The 16,095-nt window shown below is 47.9% G+C and overlaps 1 protein-coding gene and 1 long non-coding RNA gene across 10 annotated transcripts in view; one reads left to right on the forward strand and one right to left on the reverse strand.

Moving 5' to 3' along the window:
- The window catches only part of Slc39a11 (solute carrier family 39 member 11), a 412,155-nt gene that overhangs the window by 328,853 nt on the left and 67,207 nt on the right, over positions 1-16,095 (reverse strand). For 2 of the 9 annotated variants that reach the window (XR_783584.3, XR_004518544.1), the window contains exons 1-3: positions 12,522-12,824; positions 9,086-9,204; positions 6,633-6,671 (exon numbers count right to left, since the gene is read on the reverse strand). Coding sequence is in view for 7 of the 9 variants with exons in the window: in XM_010640584.3 (XP_010638886.1) it covers positions 6,633-6,671; positions 9,086-9,193 (147 nt within the window). In the remaining 2 variants the exon portion in view is untranslated. Of the gene's footprint in view, positions 1-6,632; positions 6,672-9,085; positions 9,205-12,202; positions 12,316-12,521; positions 12,834-16,095 lie in introns of those variants that run through there. The other 7 variants (XM_033767348.1, XM_033767349.1, XM_010640584.3 and 4 more) reach the window with 6 other exon arrangements.
- LOC104873760 overlaps positions 12,907-16,095 on the forward strand; it is a 16,435-nt gene continuing 13,246 nt past the window's right edge. The window contains exons 1-2 of the long non-coding RNA XR_783583.2: positions 12,907-13,135; positions 15,039-15,235. This is a non-coding gene — a long non-coding RNA (uncharacterized LOC104873760). The remainder of the gene's footprint in view (positions 13,136-15,038; positions 15,236-16,095) is intronic.

The following is a 16,095-nucleotide window of genomic DNA, read 5'->3' on the forward strand; positions in this document are numbered from 1 at the left end:
GCAAATTTGTAATCTAAAGGGCCAGACAGTAAATACTTGAGGCTTTGTGGGTACAGTCTTGTTGCAGCTATGCAACGGTGCCACTGTGGCATGAAAGCAGCTGTATATACTATGTCAACAAACAGGCACCCATGCATTCCAATAAAACTTTATTTACAAAAGCAGGCATCAGGTGGATCGACAGCATGAGTGTGGTGTATACACTAGACAAGATCATCTCTTACCCCCTTCTCAAGCCCTTAGCATTTAGCACAGTGACTAGAATAGAGCACGTTTTCAATAAATGGACAGACAGACAGAGGGACAGGTGGACAGACAGCTAGAAGGTGAGCCAATCACCTTGACAGAATATCTGTTAAACAGCCACCTGTTCCTACAGAGAAATATCTGAAGTTATTGTGACAGTGGAGAACTCAGAACTATTTAGCCTGAATACACCCTTTTTAACCTTCTGGAATGGCTTATGTGTACTCCCAGCTTCTCTTCCACAAGAACAGGAAAGGATGCCCCAACCAAAGACAAACATAGACGCCCAAGGAAAATGATGGGCTGATATACACAGTAGGGCAGCCCTGCAGGGCAGGACAAAGGAGACAGGCAGGAGGCAGGAGGCAGAGGTAAGGAAGGTCAGCAGCCCACCACTCATACACTGCAGCCTGAAGACAAAGCTGGAAGAAGCAGGGAAACAAGGGGTCCGGGGCCATACCACCCCAGATGCTTGGAATACACAGGGGCTCTTCCACTGAAGTCAACGCTGATACTTCCCATCAAGGCCAAGAGAGGGTAAGACATATCATTTCCTCTCCCACAGTTTATAATGACACTGGAAATCTGAAGCATGAAATTGAAAAGAAAAACTACGATAATAATAATAACATTGTGTCTCTTTCTTGAGTGCTTCTTCCCTGTCCTCCTCCCTCATCTTGCCACCCCCTCCTCTTGTGGCAACACCTGTTCTAGCAGCTTGGATCAGCAGTTAGAAAGCGCTGAGGGGGTAGGCCCTGGTCTTGTGGATGAACGCTGCACAGGAAAGGGGATGGCCCTGAGGACCCACCTGTCACCACAGTACCTTCTGGTGCACAAAAACCACCAGTATTTGGGGGCTGGAAGAGCCATATTAAAAGTAATCAAAGAGAAAAGTCAGAAAGTGAAGGTTTCCCTTTGGAATCTGGCCATTTGTGATCTTCTGATCATCAACATGCAAACCCTAAAGGTCCCAGCCTCCTTGGGACTTAGAGTTTAAGTAGCATTATCCTGCCACATTGCCATTCAGAAAGCAACACAGCAGATGTGGCCATGCCACGGACCCTGGGGAGGCCGTGGACAATTGTCAGAGAAGGATCCTGCCCACGGCTCACACTCTACTACACACTCGTCTTGTCACGGGGAATCTCAGGGTCTCTTTCTCTCTCGTGGCTTGTGAAGTGAATGGTTTGCTCCACCACAACATGCTCTTTCTCTAAAACCTAAAATTATAGAGCTACTCAACTATGGACTGGAACTTTCAAAACCATGAGGCACAATAAAACTTTCTCTTTATAAGTTATTGGCCTCGGGTCTCTCCTCGTAGTGGTGAAAAGCTGACTGACACTCAAGCCAACACTGATACTCTTCTTTGTTGTGTGTCTGACTACGAACAGCCTTAGCACCTAGGTGGTTAAGTACCACCTCCCTGGTTATTTCATCCCCATGCAGAATGTGAAAACCTTCGGAGTAGAATTTAGCAGGTCCTCCAAGCCTTAAAAAGCAAATCTAAGAGAGAAGCTCCACATGCATAACTACCCCAAAATATCTGAGGCAGTGTGTCTGGTCAGAGTGATGCCGGGGGTGGGATCAGCTCAGTCCAAACTTTCTCTAGCTCTCTCCTTCATCCTTGAAAGGCCACCATCCCTATGCATTCATCTCAGAATTCTTATTTTTCTCCCCCAGCCTAATAAGGTAGACAATCACAGCTTGGAAAGACAGCAGAGATCTTTGGGGACCTCATCAGAGCCCATGAGCCTACTCCTTTCTTCTACATCATTCTGTAGCACTTTATGCATGGCCACCCCACCTCAGTGCAGTCCAAAGATCTCACCTTCCCAACGCCATGAAACATCTCCACTAGGACATATCAGACCTCCCTACCTCTCAGCTCATAAAAAAGGAAAAGAGGGAGCAGCAATTATTTCTCCACCTAGGGTCTAAAGGACCAAAAATGTAAGTACAAGGATTTCTAAAACTCTAATTCAGTGGCTGCTCCCTGCCCTTGACCTTCACTCTCATATTTATCCTAGAATAAACCTTTCCAGTGGCCCTAGTTGAAATCTCCTTCCCAGGTCCTGTGTGCTACAATTTAAATCCACCCAGTTCTCCATGGAAATGGAGAGCAACTAGCCACCAGCAACCCTCCAGATTCAGAGACCATGGCTGGAGAGCATCATTAGTTTCCAATGGGGAGCCAGTAATTTGGAGAAAACATGATTCATGATTCGCTACTTGGTGTCTAAAAACGAACTCATCCAAAAATCTCCTCCAAAAAAATCATTCTTTCTTAAGAAACCAGCTTCCTATAGGATAAAAAAAATAGCCATTAAATTGCCTTTTCATGCCTAAAAGGAAGCTTCTCGATCAGTAGGCTTTCTCTTCTGCAGTTTCAAGGCCACACTTATTCCACGAGTGCTACTCCTTGAGAAAGAATGGGCATTGACGTAGAGACTCCTACTTGGTTCAAGCTTCACCAAAAAGACAAGCCATCCAGCACAAAGAGAATTGACGTGGTAATCCTCCGTATTTCAGCCCTTCCAAATTCATCTTTTGGAAATGTGGCTGCTTTCTCCTCACATGAAAAGATGTTCACTTACACGTTGAAGTTTCCCATTGAATGTTATCCAAGTGAACCCAGTGAACCAAACCCTAACAGAAACACTTCACAGCTGCCCTAAATGAGAAGCTACATGCCAACCCAGGCTATAGCTCACCCCTTCAGACATGCAGAGCCAAGAAGCTCATGCAGAGCCAAGAAGCTCATGCAGAGCCAAGAAGCTCTCGTTGAACTCAGAGACCAATGTCCTCGTTCTTCAAGAGTCAACTAAGGCTCGGGAAAACCAAGGAGCTTGCCCAAGGTCACTCAGCTCAATACTGGCAGCCCCTGGCTTCACATCTGGGTAGGATCCTATCTCTGCTGCTAACTAGCAATTTTCACTTCTGGGTAAGTCACTCACACCCCCACTTGCTTCCTGTCCGTAAACAGAGGCAGCTAGACCAGATATCATGCTGTGTAAACATGTCACTGAGGCATGCTGGTTTAAGGGTAGAAGCTCTCCAGTCAGACTGAGGGTTCAAATGCTGACTCTGCTCACAGAATGATACTGAACAATTTATTTACATTCACTGTGCCTGCAAAGTGGAAGAGAATCATATATATGTGCCTATCATATACTTCATAGAAGTATTGTGAAAATTTAAATTAGATGATCTGCTTGGCAGAATACCCTGAACAGAATAAGGGCTCAATAAATATCGGGCATTATAATCATCCCAAATCCTTTCCAGCTTTGACACTGTATTATTCTAGGATTCTAACAGGCAATAATGGCTTTTTTTCCCCTTAATGGTAGCAGTTCTCCCTACTAGTTTTATCTCCTGATTCAGACATACATCAAGGCCAGAACAAAAAGAAAGAAAGGCAACAATTACTGAGACTTTGACAGTGATTTAAAGAATTTGGAGTTATAGAGACAAAGCGACTCCAAAAGGAATCATTTAAGAGGAATGGTTTCATACTTTCAAGAACTTGCTAATGAGAAAAAATAACCTGTGACTATATTCCTGAATATATTTAAAATATACGTGTACTTTGTCCCAGGAATCTCTCTTACTGAAACACTTGTTTCGAGGCACAATTGTATGCTGTGTAAACATGTCACTGCAGCACTGTATATTGCAATGCATACTCAGTACACATACACATTTGCACAGATGACTGGAAAAACAGGTTAGAAGCACTGCACAGATGGCCGTGCAAGGTACAGGAGCTCTGGGCAACCTGCTCAGAGCTAGTTTTCTTCTTCGAGATATGTACTCCAAGCATCCCAGGGTTGAGTTGGGGAAGTGTTATGGCTTGGATATGAAATGTCCCCTGAAATTCACATTGCCATATGAAGGATTTTTTGGAGAAGTGACTGGACCTTGAGGGTACTGACTTCATCAAGTGGGTTGATCCACTGTTGAGACTGCAATGTGATAGCATAATCGGGAGATGATGGAAATAGGAGTGGGGCCTCCTTGAAGAGAGTGGATGATGGGAATGGGACTGAGAAGCTGGGATCTGGACGCTGATTAGCTGTGGCTCCCAGCACACCTGGGCAGGGCTCACAAGCCTCTGTGTTCTCCAAGGACAGGCCCTCCTCTGCTAGAAAGTGAACAGGCCTTTCTTATTTTTTTAATTCATTCACATACTTGTGAATAATTTTTTTTTCTTTTTTTTTTTTTGGTACTGGGGAATTGAACTCGGGTCCTTGCGCTTGCAAGGCAGGCCACCGAACCGCTGAGCTAAATCCCCGGCCCTGTGAATAATTATTAAGTAGTCATTATGAGAAGAAGTTTTGTTTCTATTTTTCTTTGGCTTATCTTCTCTTTCTTAACCTAAGCAAAGAGAAAATGTGTTCGTGAAATGAGAAGTTGGGAGAAAAGAAGAAAAAGAGATGTTCTAATATTGTCATTCTGTCCTTTGAATTTTTATCAAATAACCAGCTCCAAATCTCAAAGTGGTCCATCAAGGAAAATTACTTTTAAGGATCTCACCACTGACAGTTTGATCTGATCCATCTTTAAAGATCAGGACAGTAGCTAAACTGCTAAACGATCTACGTCCAGCACCACTGTGCCAAGTGTCCCTCTGTTCCGGCTTGGAGGCGCTGCTAGCTAGAGAGAGGGTAACAAGACAAGAGCCTGCCTCTTTTGGGCAAGGAGGAACCTGTGCAAGGAAAGAGAGGAAAAGAGGGCAGCTTCCAGGGCATCCTCAGACACAGCGGTTTTAGGAAGATGAACGCAGGTGTTATAGTTTTGATCTAAAATGGCTCCCAAGAGTGTGTGTTTGGAAGGTGACTGGGTTAGGCCATGACAGCTGACTTGCTGTTAGGAGGTGACAGTGGCTGGCAGAGGCGGGTCACTGCGAGTGTGGCCCGGAAGGGTATATCCACCTTCCTGGATCCTCCATTGATCCGCTGCTTCCTGTTCACCATGAGGGGAGAAGCTTTCCTCACCCAGGACCTTCCACCATGCTGTGGAAGTCCTTCCACCAAGGACTGAAACTTTCAAAATGTGAACCAAGATAACCTCTCTTCTTTTCAGTCAGTGTCAGGTACAACCACGCAAGGACTGAAACTTTCAAAATGTGAACCAAGATAACCTCTCTTCTTTTCAGTCAGTGTCAGGTACTATGTTCCAGCCATGAGGAAGTAAAACCGAGAAGCTGGGACCTGGACGCTGATTAGCTGTGGCTCCCAGCACACCTGGGCAGAGCTCACAAAGCCTCTGTGTTCTCCAAGGACAGGCCGTCCTCTGCGGACTTGGACGACCTCAGGGAGGTCCACCCCAGACAAGCTCTTCCAGTCACAAGACTATAAAACAGCACAGAGGAACCAAATCTTGATCAACTACAAGGGAAAACCATGTATTATGTGCCCTCCAATGTCACCAGTGCCACTGGAATACACAGCATCGCTATGACAGATGCATAGTGAATCAAGCCGAGGACAGACTCCCAGCTTACAGGACACAGTGGGAACTGAGTAGAAAGCTATACAACACAAGGAAGCTACAGGCCAAACTCAGAATGTGGAACATTCTAGAAACAAATGACCCACTCAGGTTTACCAACAAATGACTGTTGTGAAAAAAAAATGAGACTGCTGAAGAGTAAAAGACTTAAAAGGCAATGAATTCAGCAGGAACATTTTGTTTGGATCCCAAGTCTACCAAAACAATCTTAGAAGTCACTTTTGAAGAAAACAGAGAAAATCTGAACATGGATTGGGTGTCAGTTTACAATAAGAAATTACTGGATTTTAGTAGGTGTGATAATGATGCTGGTGATTGTGCTGTTTTTTAAAAATCATTCGGTTAAAGATGTATACTGAACTTAGAGGCAAAATTACATGATATCTGGAATTTGTTGGTACAAAATATTCCAACTTCCAAGAAAGGCTGGAAGAAAACAGATGAAGTGACTGGATCACAGCTGAAGTTGGGTGGTGGGTACCTGGGATGTATACAGGTTTTTAGGGTTTTGTTTTTTTTAACCTATTTGAAAATGTTTTTAATAAAAAATCCTTTAATAAGGAAGAAGAGGAGAGGGAGAGAATATTTACTACTAACTGTGTATCCGCCAGGCCCCTGTTAGGCCCATCATAAATATTATCTTATTTTCTAAGTCCCAAGACTGCTACTACACAGGCTTCCTCCTTCACCATTTAAGGAGAATCACAGCATCCACTAAACTGGGAAATGAATATGGGAAACCATTAGCACTTAAGAGAATCCAGTGGTGCATCTAGGCCACATGGGAATAGGCTGGAGATGATGCTTAGCGGAGAAATGTCAAAATAAACGAACCTCCCTTGACATTTCTCCTCCTGCGCACAACTTACCCCTGCAGCAAAGCCAAGGCTTCCGTCCAGGATTCGCCTCTGAAAATGAAAAGAAAGGTGCTTCAGTTTCTGATAAACCCCAGGCCAAGAGAGCAACTGGCCCATTAACGCCCAAGAGAGCCACAGGTCCACTCCTGAGCTAGTGAATTCAAGGGTTTACAAAATGGGCCAAGAACCAAGGAAGAAGACGTTTGGAAACATCCCCTCCCTCCTAGAGTGGATCAGAAGTGTCCATTCCTGGAGTGGCGGGGATACCCACAGGACCTTTCTTACTCAGCTCTCTCCCTGCAAATCACCACCACAAAACTTTCATAAAAGTAGCTGCCTTAAAGATGGGAATTACCAGGCTGGGGATTTAGCTCAGAGGTTCCACCGCCTGCCTCACAAGTGCAACATCCTGAGTTTGATCCCCAGGACAAAAAAACAAAAAACAAACAACAACAAAAAAAAACAAAATTACCAAGGGCTGGGGAGAAGCAGGCACAAAAACCAATTCCTCTCACAGGGCAGGGTGCAAACCGGCATGACCATGTTAGAATAGTAAGTGGCACGAAAAACAAGTGACTGCAACTCATGCCACACCTGAGTAATGACTAACAGAAATGTGTGTTCAGATCCTTCCAACACATTTGCAAAATGTTCCCAGCAGCACAATGTGTGAGACACCAAAACCAGAAACTGCTCAAATTCCCACAGACGTGGAATGGATACAGCAATTCAGAAGATCACAGGACAATGAGAAAACACATGCACACACTACATGTGTGTGTGTAGGTATGTATACATACACGTAAAATAAACAGGGAGGGGCATTCAATAAACTGGAAACAAATAGGACAAAATCACTCAGACACAGACCAGTGCATACTGTACGATTGCTTCATTTAAATAAAGCAAAGTGGGAAAAACCACCCATGCTGTAAGACAAGAGCAGGGGGATTACCTTTGGAGCGGAGGTGTCAGGCAGGGGAGGGAGGGTGTGGGTTGTGTCTGGAAGGAGACATGAAGAGGCTGAGCGGGGCTGGTACTTGATCTGGGCACAGTTTCATAGGCATTTGTGAAAAGTGATCACCTGGGCATTTATAAAATGTGCACTTTTCTACAGGAATCTTATATTCCAATAACAAGATGCTTTAGTGCCCGTCATAGATGAAGGGATACACAAAACGTGTAGTGTACATACAAGGGACTGTTCTTCAGCCTTGAAAAAGAAGGAGAATCTGGCACATGGGACAACACAGCTGAGCCTTGAGGGCACTGTGGTAAGAGAAAGAAACCACCCATTCTCACAACTCTTTCCTAACAAGAACTCTGCATCCTCCCCTCCCCCAGGCCCTGGCAACCACCACTTCCTATCTCTATGCAGTTGCCGTCTCTAAGTGTCTTGTACTCCATGATTTCGGGTTGGGTGATCTGAGTTCCAAGTCTCTGACGGATTGGCTCCAAGCCTCCCCCAGGAGGTAGGGGCAGTGTGGGAGGCAAGATCTTATAGCTGAAATCAATACCTGCTGGACTGGTCTCTAACACAAGGGTGCCTGATCTGCCAATTTCCTAAGTGTGCCTTTGTTTCTAAATCAGTCTCACAGCACGTTTAAATAGATCTTCAGACACCTGCTCATGTGACACCACCCAGGGCTCATCTAGGGATAGGGGAGCCCAGGGTTGAAGGAGGAGTGAAATTTTCAGCACGGGAGGTGAACATGGTTTGTGCAGGTGTGTACAGTGAGGCGAGGATGTGTGGGGTTTACAGAAGAAGCATGAGGACTTGGGGGTGCGGGGCATGGAAAAGAGGGAGATGAAGGATGTAAAAAGGGTTTGGGGTGAGGTTGTGGGGCCTGAGAGTGAGCAAGGGTGCAGAGAGGGTCTGAGCAGGACACATGAGGATGCTGAGGCACGGGGGTGGGAGGTGTGGGGTCTGAAGGAGCGGGAGAAGGTGGCCTTCAATATTCATCCTGAGGGTGAAAGTGCATGGGCATAGAAGTGGGAGACGTGGGTTCTGCAGGGACATGGGAAGGTGGCCTGTTATCCAAGGAGGAGGAACGCAAAGTCCTAAGGCTGGGATAAGAGAGAAAGGCAGCAGATCCCCCGTTGCCCACAAGGTTCTTCAAGGCCTCAGGGGAGGACAGATGTGTCTGAAATTTAACATTCTTTGGTCCTGCAAGTTACCCCCTACTCTAGCCCCAAAAGAAATCATATGGCTAGAAGTCAAGCTTCGGGTTAAAAGAGGTTGAAGAGCTGGGTTCCTCACTCCCAATCCCTATCCGTCCAGGGTGTCAAAGGCAGGAAAGGAGGAGAGGATACTGCATAATGTCTGAGCCCGATCTCCTGGCTGGGAAGGGAGTTATGGAAAAAAACAAGACGACAGACGAAAAGGTCACTACGCAGCCCCTGCATGTACAGGCAGGGGCATCAACGAGCCAGCCCACCAACAGAATCAAAGCAAGGCAACTCACCTGTCCACTAGAGAATATGAACACAAGAGCTGCGCCGGCTGCCGTCATTCCCCAGGTGAAGAAGGTCCCCAGCAAGGCCTGGAACACAGTGCTGTGACCTTGGAGCATCCTGGATACAGCTGTGTGCAGAGGAGCAAAGGGTCAGCCACCAGAGGTCCCTCTGGGTGACATCTGCTTGTTTTCCTGGGTCCTAATTCCTCTGTTCAGATCGTCTCCATCTAGAGTAGTGACATGCACCCTTCTGCCACACCAACCCAAGGGTCCTCCACAACCCAGCACACAGGTCAAAGTTCTCCATGCCGGACCCCCAGGTACCAAGAGGGTCGAACTCTGAAAAGCAACATGGGGATAGGTAGGGAGCCTCACAAGAGGCTGCAACACTGAGAAGCAGTTCCAGAGAAGCAGCACTAAGATTGTGGATAGTGTGACCAAGAGGAAGGGTTGAGGTCTGATGCAGTCAGGGGCTTTCTCGGGCTCATTCCGCAGATTCCACTTGCCCTCTGCTCATCATCTGTCTTTCCTTCAGACAAAGGTAACTATCTCAGGTTCCCTTTCAAAACTCCTCCATCCAATTCCCAATCAGAGCTTTTCAGGACAAGCCCTCAACTGCCAACAGGGAAATTCCACCCACTGATCTTCCATTCTCCCATGGACTCTTCAAGCCCACATCTCCTTTACACCCTGCACTGGCACCATGATCCAGCTCAACCCAATTCTTTAGGGCACCTTGAAGGGTCCCCAGTCCATCCTGCCTCCAAGCCTCGGTTCACATGTTGTCTCCTGGAACGCCTTCCCTCCACATGGCAGCCCTTAGGTCCCAGAGCATGCCCTGCAGCCCATTTGCTGTCAACTTCATGATAAAGGCATTCCTGATCTCCCACCGGAGCACTGCCTCTGGGTGGGCCTCCTGTCTTTTGTGTCCCTAGCTGTTGAGAACAAGGGTGATTTTTTTTTCCACAGAGGGAACCCCTCTGAAACAGGGCTTTGAAGCTCCTGAAAAACATTTGCTGAATTGGAAAAGGCCAGCTTACCTTACAGAACAGTTGGCAAAGTCAAGGAAACAGACCCACAAATGACATTTCCCCTGGCCAAGCCAGCACGCTGCTGCTGAAGCTGGAGTCGTACTACTGTCCACCAAGAGGAGAAAGGTAAGTACCCTTCCCTCTTATGGGGCCCAAAATCTCCAGCCTTGAATATGCTTCAACCCCAGCTCTGAGATGACAAGGAGCCAGACCTCTCCCTGTGGAAAGTTCTAGGCCAGAAGCACTTGTGTGTTGAACAGCTTTGTGTTCTGATCCCTAGGGCTCAGGGGCTTGTTTCAAAAGCTTCATTCAGCTCCCACTGGTCTCCCAGCACCCACAGGGCTGGACAAGACCCCACAGGATTCAATCTTGCCAGGACCTGGCACTAAAGAGCCAACCACCCAGGGCCTACAGACCAAGAGCTCTCTCACTGTCCCTACTGATCCTGGAAACTGTGGCAGAGGGTAGCAGGGGCCTTACGCCAAAGGGTTCAGCCATACAGCCAGGCTCCAACCTAGGAAAGGCTATGGGCCCAGACAAACCAAGGAAGCCCAGGTGAGCCCTGGCTCTGCTCTGTGCTAAGAAACCTGAGATAACAACAATCTGTTCAGACTGTGGTCCCCATCGTTAAACAGAACTCAGCATGGTGACTGCACTAATTACTGAAAAAAATTATTTTTAAGCTAAGCTATTATTTTTGCATCTGCCATCTTGTTAAGACACAGTAAAAGAGGGCTGGGGATTTAGCTCAGTGGTTCGGTGGCCTGCCTTGCAAGCGCAAGGACCCAAGTTCAATCCCCGGTACCCAAAAAAAAACAAAGACTTTAAAAAAGTAGTTTGTGTTTGTTTTTAAACCTGGATCATTACACCAATTGTCTACTTCTAGCTGCTTGTGGATGAGATTTCAAACATTTACAAAGGCACAGAGCTAGCCTCTTATCATTCAAGACACATCGTAACACAAAAAACCTTTAGCTCCCCTGGTAGTGAAGTGTTCCTTTTAACAGCTACAGCAGAAATAAACAAGCTTTGTTCGCCAAGAGATCAAAGTGAATTTTGCAAGCTATCGAACAGAAGGGAGCTCATAGGTGATCCAGGTGGTTAACAGAATAGGAAAACTCTCTCCCTAACTATCCCCACTTACACTTGAGCATTCTAACAAGTGGGGAAAGGGACAAGACCACATCCCCGCCATCCCAACATTTGTCAAGACCACTAAACCCTTGGAGAAATGTCTCCTGTTTGCTGTTTGGAAGCCTCCTCCTACTCAAAGAGTGGCCCAAGGACAGAAACCGGTCCCTTTGGGGAGCTTCCTAGAAACACAGGCTTCAGGTCCCACCCCAGACTGAGAATGAATCTGCATTTCATCCAACTCCATGGAGGATTCTGATGCCCAAGGAAGTGTAGAAAGCTCTTTCCTTGAAACTGAAATGAAGACCAAGCGCCTAGAGGGTAAATCACCCTGCACTGCTGGGGATTGGTAAGGCCAGTAAAGAAGGCAAGAACAAGTATCTCTGACAGGTGGACCAGTAGCCCCTTAGGAGTGTGGGCAACAGCACTACACTTCCAAAGCAGCTCACACGTGGGGCTCAGGCTTCCTCATTAGCTGGATATTACCATCAGCCCTGAGGAGCTAGCAGGAAAGAGGCTCCTTCTCTGCCCACTCCAGCTCAAAGAGGCCAACACCACCCCATTCGGGTGCACATTCTGCTACAGAGGCACATGAGGCATCCCGGCAGGTTTCCTCTTTATATTTTCCCTCCCCTTTTTAGACCTGTCGCACTGCTTTTAAGAGTCAGCTTCAAGATATCAGTGAAGTTGCAGAAGTAGAAAAAAACGCTGGTGCCGCCTGGGCTTTGGTGAAACTACAAGGCACAGGCCCTGACACCACCTGGGGAGGCCAAGGAGGGCTCAGGTTTGGGCGGGTGCGACTGGGGGAAAGTTCTCTTGATTGCTTGCTACTCAAAGGGGGGTCGGAGAACCAGCGGAGGTTAGACAGGCACAGTCGCAGGCCTCACCCAGACCTGCCGAAGGTTAAACTGTCAAATTTAAACGCCAGGAGGAGGGGCCTCTGGGCTGCTGGAATTGTAGCTACCTCTGCTCCCGGAGATCCAGATCCGGAATCCCACACACCCACCAGGAAGCAATGAATGAACAGGATCTCGGCTGAGCACTGCGAAAGGCCGCACGTCGTTGCCGGCGGTCGCCCTGGAGAGGAGAGCACGTAAGGGGCAACCCCCTTCCGCTGCCACCTGCCAAAGCCTCCAACTTCTCCTCCAACCCCCTCTCCTCAGAGGCACCCCTTTCCAAGCTCCAGGGCGCTGCCCTTAAGTCCCACACTCTCGTCCTGACAGCCACAGACCCCGGGCCTCGGGCCCAACCCCAGGCGCTGAAGGAGAGAAAAGCCGACTCACTAGGGTGCCCTCTCCAGCCCCCACTCCACTTCCATCAGCCCCCGCCGCCGCTCGCTCCACCGGCTCCACTCCCGAAGTCACTTCCTGCTTCCCCCACACACGTGTCCCTCCGGCTACCAGGCCCCGCCCAGCCGCCGCTGGAAAAGCCCGCCTGAAGAATTAATTCTCTGGTTCACAGCCGCCTGCAGGCTCCGGAACAGACTGGGGCGGGCAGAACAGAGCTGGGAGGCGAAACGCAGAGTCGTAGGGGCGGCCGCAGACACCCAGTAAGAGCCCTTTGTGAGGTGCTGATGCTGCTACGGGCCGGGTGTGCTGTGAGTGAAGCAGCCCATCAGGGGAGTGGTGCATCGTTCTCTAGGTCAGTGCCCCTCAAACTTCAGTGCCCATCACAATCACCCAGAGGGTGTCAAGCGCAGGTTTGTCAAATGCTGACAGTGTCATTCTGGGTGCGCCTGGGATTTTCTATTTTGAACTGAGCCTTGCTGATGCTGGTGGTGTCCAGGCCCACTCTCTGACAGCCACAGCCCTAGGACAAGGACTCTGCTCCCCAGAGCTTCCACGAGAAGACCAGTGTGAAAGTACAAACAGGATCCCGGGCTAAATTTGAGTTTCAGGTAAACAATAATAATTTACATTAGTTTGAGGGTGTCCCGTGCAATCTTTGGGACATTATCTATGCTAAAGGTGCTTTTTGTTTTTGGTGTGTGTGTGTGTGTGTGTGTGTGTGTGTGTGTGTTGTTTGGGGTTTTTTTTTTCTCATTAAGTTTATTGATACATTTTAGGTATACAGTACAGTTACATTCATCATGGGGATCTTGTACCTTTACATGAAAAATCTTGGTTCTCATGTTTTCCCCTTACCCCTGCCCTACCTTCATCCCCTCCACCCTTCCCTATTTACAAAAAGTTTGTTTCCATTTTTTCACTTTCTCATGTTTTTTCTCTTCCCTTATTTCCTTTCCCCTACCCTTCCCACTTCCCCTACACCTTTAGCCCTTTTCTTCCTACTTCACATTGTCATTTATACAATTTGGAGCTTATTTGCACTTTTAGTTTTTCACACCAGAGAAACTAATTGGTATTTACACATGTGTGTCCTGTTTATTTCACTTAAGAGTACGGCCTTGGGGCCGGGGATTTAGCTCAGTGTTTCTGCCGCCTGCCTCACAAGCACAGGGACCTTCAATCCCTGGTACCAAGAAAAAAAAAAAAAGAGTATGGCCTCAATATGCATCCATTTTCCTATGAATGACTCTAGTCTGTCATTCTTTATGGCTGAGTAGTACTCCATTTTATAGAAAAAACACATCTTCTTTATCCAGTCTCCAACTGATGGGCAATTGGGCTGTTTCCAAGTTTTAGCTATTACAAACTGTGCCGCTATAGACATGGGTGCATGTATATCACTGTGGTATGATTCTTTTAATTCTTTTGGGAAGATACCGAGCAGAGGGATGGCTGGGTCAAATGGAACCTCTAATCCTAGTTCTTTGAGGTACCTCCATATTGATTTCCACAGTGGTTGCACCAGTCTGCACTCCCACCAACAATAGAGACTAACGGTGTTTTTTGTTGTCGTTGTTTACCTGAAACTCAGATATAGCTCAGTGTCCTGTACTTTACTTAGGAACCTTGCCAGAGCACAACTGGGGGCAGTAAAAGAGGTTGTGATTAGAGTAGCCATAGTGTGAAAGGCGCAAGAAGGACAGGTCTCTTGGGCGAGTTGCTTCACTGTATTGGTGGCACCGTATACCATGCATCGTGTAGGGGAAGGAAAAGGACATGAGTAGCTGTTGCCCTCTAGGGACCCCAGATTCCACTGAGAGCAGGGACAGGCACCCAGGAAACCACAGGAACGGCAGGGCCCACCGATGGGACCTTACAAATACTGCTTCTCCTGCAGTGTTTCGTGTCTTGGACACACCACAAAAATACTGTGGCAGTGACAAGTGGGCAGCCCAGAGATCTAGAGATTAAGCAAAATGAGTTAGATTAATCGTTGTGGAAGCTACAGAATAGACACAGAAGGGCTCATTAAATCTTTCTTAGTACACGTTTACATTTTTCTGCTCTAAATGTTTAAATTTTTCATAATGAAAAGAGGACCAAAAAATGTGTAAACAGTTAACAAATTGTACCTCCCCCCCCCACCTTTTCTGGTGGCTGCTACGGGAATTCAGCCTCCTGACCTCTCACCTAGGTCCTGGGGATCACCTCCGGCCACTCCACCTTGTTCTGTGCACCAGGTGAAACTGCCTAGGGGGCAGTCTGCCGTGCCCTCGCTTAAAGATCTTCAGTGGCTGCCTAGTGACTTGGGCATAAAGTTCAAACTCCTCAGCCTGTAACTCAAGATTTTCTGTGTTATGACAGCAACTAAACTTTCTTGGGTTTGCTTTTTCTCCTTGTGCCCTCCAAGGGCTGCACAAATGCTACATAGTCTCCCCTCTCTGGCACCGGTACATCCCCAGATATGATTCCTAGTGCATTTCCCTTCACCTCCTGCTTCCCCAAATACAGCCCCCCAGGCCCAGCTGTGATGCAATCTCTCCAGCACCCTGCTCAGACCTCGCCTCCCAGCTGTCCCAGTGCTGCTTAGAAAAAGCATCTCCATTCTCAGAGGTACCCCAGAACTTCACCTGGATTCTAAGGACTCCCTCCAGACCTGACCGGCACAGCAGCTCGTAACCTGTCACATCCTCCAAACACACTCGGAGGTGATGTGGGGTCAGCTGGGTGCGGGGAGGGTGAGGAGGGTTACCTGACACTGGCTGAGTGCTCCGCTGGGGCCCCAAACTCTGCTGTTCTATCATCTCCTTATCTAGAAATCCACAACAGTTTCGGAGGGGATGGATTGATAAGGAAATTTACAGATGAGGACACTGAGGCCCAGGAGGGCTCTGACATGACCCCAGGTGGACGGGGCAGTGTGGGAAGCCAAGCCCACCTCTCCTCCAGGGACAGTGTCCTTCCTGTTCAGGGCTCCTGGGATGAGACCCAGAACCACCCTACTCAGTACGGCATCTCCCTTCCCTTAAGCCACACCAGTCTCTTTATTCCAGACAGCTGACCCCCGATCTCCCGTCTTTCTGAATACACCCCATACTCGCACTCCCTGTCCAAACATTTGGGCTGCTAGGGTCTTCTGCACAATTCCCCATGTGCCAGAGCCCTGGCAGGAAAAAAATGTTTCCCTAAAGTTACACTCCCCAGCCCATCCCTGTGTCCTCCCATGGGGACAAATTTGCCCTAAAACCCCCATAAATTGGGGGTCACTGGGTGCGTGAACAGTGTGTGCATGAACAGAGCAGTGATGGGCAAAAGGAGGAGCAAGTGCTTTGCAGCATGACGGGCTGCTTCCCAAGTGGCAAGGGCCATGAGAGTGAGGCTGACCTGCAGGGCAGCAGAATGGCCAATGGTCCTTTGTAAAAGAATCACTATTACTCGATTGGCCCAAGGTTCCGCACACCTCTTCCTGAAGGACTCAGGTGGAACAGGGTAAGGGGGCAGTGGCCAGCAACTTCACAGAGAGGGTAGAGCCAGCACAAAGAAGTCCGGTCCTGCAGGGTCTCTCCCC

This window comes from Fukomys damarensis, unplaced genomic scaffold, assembly GCF_012274545.1.
Source record: "Fukomys damarensis isolate Sample0158 unplaced genomic scaffold, DMR_v1.0_HiC HiC_scaffold_23, whole genome shotgun sequence".
NCBI classification, from domain to species: domain Eukaryota; kingdom Metazoa; phylum Chordata; class Mammalia; order Rodentia; family Bathyergidae; genus Fukomys; species Fukomys damarensis.